Raw genomic sequence first — 2,500 nt, forward strand, 5'->3', positions numbered from 1 at the left:
GACAGAGAATATATTAATAATGCTAAGCTCAGCTTATCTCTGGGTGGATTCAGCTAAAAACCCTGGTTATTATACTGTCCTCATCCATGCCTCCTCTATAGGACAGGGATGCACTGTGTTAGGCCAGGCAGTCACAGGCAAAGAGGGTAAACACTATACAGGTATAGCATACAGTATGTATGTAGTATTGTATATGTGATATAGCATACAGTATGTATGTAGTATTGTATATGTGATATAGCATACAGTATGTATGTAGTATTGTATAGATGGTATAGCATACAGTATGTATGTAGTATTGTATAGCATACAGTATGTATGTAGTATTGTATAGTATACAGTATGTATGTAGTATTGTATAGTATACAGTATGTATGTAGTATTGTATATGTGGTTTAGTATACAGTATGTATGTAGTATTGTATAGATGGTATAGCATACAGTATGTATGTAGTATTGTATAGTATACAGTATGTATGTAGTATTGTATATGTGGTTTAGTATACAGTATGTATGTAGTATTGTATATGTGGTTTAGTATACAGTATGTATGTAGTATTGTATAGGTGGTGCAGTATACAGTATGTATATAGTATTGTATAGGTGATATAGTATACAGTATGTATGTAGTATTGTATATGTGGTATAGTATACAGTATGTATGTAGTATTGTATAGGTGGTGCAGTATACAGTATGTATATAGTATTGTATAGGTGATATAGTATACAGTATGTATGTAGTATTGTATAGGTGGTGCATTATATAGTAGTGCATAGTATACTGTATGTATGTAGTATTGTAAAGGTGGTTTAGTATACAGTATGCATGTAGTATTGTATATGTGATATAGCATACAGTATGTATGTAGTATTGTATAGGTGGTACAGTATACAATATGTATATAGTATTGTATATGTGATATAGTATACAGTATGTATGTAGTATTGTAAAGGTGGTTTAGTATACAGTGTGTATGTATGTATTGTATAGGTGGTATAGTATACTGCATGCAGTATGTTGGAATAGTACTGTTTCTATCAATGGATGACTATGTGTTGGAGCAGGCTTGCTTCCATCTCTGGTGTCAGCTATATGTCAGAGAAAAACAGGCAAGTTGACAGGGAGACTCTATCCATCTAGCTATATATATCCTGAGGTCAGTTACATGTAAGGACATGTAGAGTGACGCCCATCTTCCACTGCTCTAGGGTCAGGTAGGTAGGATCTAGGATCAGGTATAGACAGACAGAGGGACAGGTAAGACAGAGGGACAGGTATAGACAGACAGAGGGACAGGTAAGACAGAGGGACAGGTATAGACAGAGGGACAGGTATAGACAGAGGGACAGGTATAGACAGACAGATGGACAGGTAAGACAGAGGGACAGGTATAGACAGACAGAGGGACAGGTAAGACAGAGGGACAGGTATAGACAGAGGGACAGGTATAGACAGAGGGACAGGTATAGACAGCCAGAGGGACAGGTAGGACAGAGGGACAGGTATAGACAGAGGGACAGGTAAGACAGAGGGACAGGTAAGACAGAGGGACAAGTAAGACAGAGGGACGGGTAGGACAGAGGGACAGGTATAGACAGAGGGACAGGTAAGACAGAGGGACGGGTAGGACAGAGGGACAGGTATAGACAGAGGGACAGGTAAGACAGAGGGACAGGTAAGACAGAGACCAGGTATAGACAGCCAGAGGGACAGGTATAGACAGCCAGAGGGACAGGTATAGACAGCCAGAGGGACAGGTATAGACAGAGGGACAGGTAAGACAGAGACCAGGTATAGACAGCCAGAGGGACAGGTATAGACAGAGGGACAGGTAAGACAGAGACCAGGTATAGACAGCCAGAGGGACAGGTATAGACAGAGGGACAGGTATAGACAGAGACCAGGTATAGACAGCCAGAGGGACAGGTAAGACAGAGGGACAGGTATAGGCAGAGGGACAGGTAAGACAGAGGGACGGGTAGGACAGAGGGACAGGTATAGACAGAGGGACAGGTAAGACAGAGGGACAGGTAAGACAGAGGGACAGGTAAGACAGAGGGACAGGTATAGACAGAGGGACAGGTATAGACAGAGGACAGGTATAGACAGAGGGACAGGTAAGACAGAGGGACAGGTAAGACAGAGGGACAGGTAAGACAGAGGGACAGGTATAGACAGAGGACAGGTATAGACAGAGGACAGGTAAGACAGAGGGACAGGTAAGACAGAGGGACAGGTATAGACAGAGGGACAGGTATAGACAGAGGACAGGTATAGACAGAGGGACAGGTAAGACAGAGGGACAGGTAAGACAGAGGGACAGGTAAGACAGAGGGACAGGTATAGACAGAGGGACAGGTATAGACAGAGGGACAGGTATAGACAGAGGGACAGGTATAGACAGAGGACAGGTAAGACAGAGGGACAGGTAAGACAGAGGGACAGGTAAGACAGAGGGACAGGTAAGACAGACAGAGGGACTCACATGTGGCCTCAGTG

General features: G+C 42.9%; 1 protein-coding gene across 2 annotated transcripts in view; it reads right to left on the minus strand.

Annotated features, from left to right (window-relative positions):
* The window catches only part of LOC129831759 (tyrosine-protein kinase receptor UFO), a 130,997-nt gene that overhangs the window by 31,405 nt on the left and 97,092 nt on the right, over positions 1–2,500 (minus strand). For both annotated transcript variants that reach the window (XR_008755809.1, XM_055895182.1), the window contains exon 11: positions 2,487–2,500. This exon is cut by the window's right edge and continues 78 nt beyond it. Coding sequence is in view for 1 of the 2 variants with exons in the window: in XM_055895182.1 (XP_055751157.1) it covers positions 2,487–2,500 (14 nt within the window). In the remaining variant the exon portion in view is untranslated. The remainder of the gene's footprint in view (positions 1–2,486) is intronic.

This window comes from Salvelinus fontinalis, chromosome 33, assembly GCF_029448725.1.
Source record: "Salvelinus fontinalis isolate EN_2023a chromosome 33, ASM2944872v1, whole genome shotgun sequence".
NCBI classification, from domain to species: Eukaryota; Metazoa; Chordata; class Actinopteri; order Salmoniformes; family Salmonidae; genus Salvelinus; species Salvelinus fontinalis.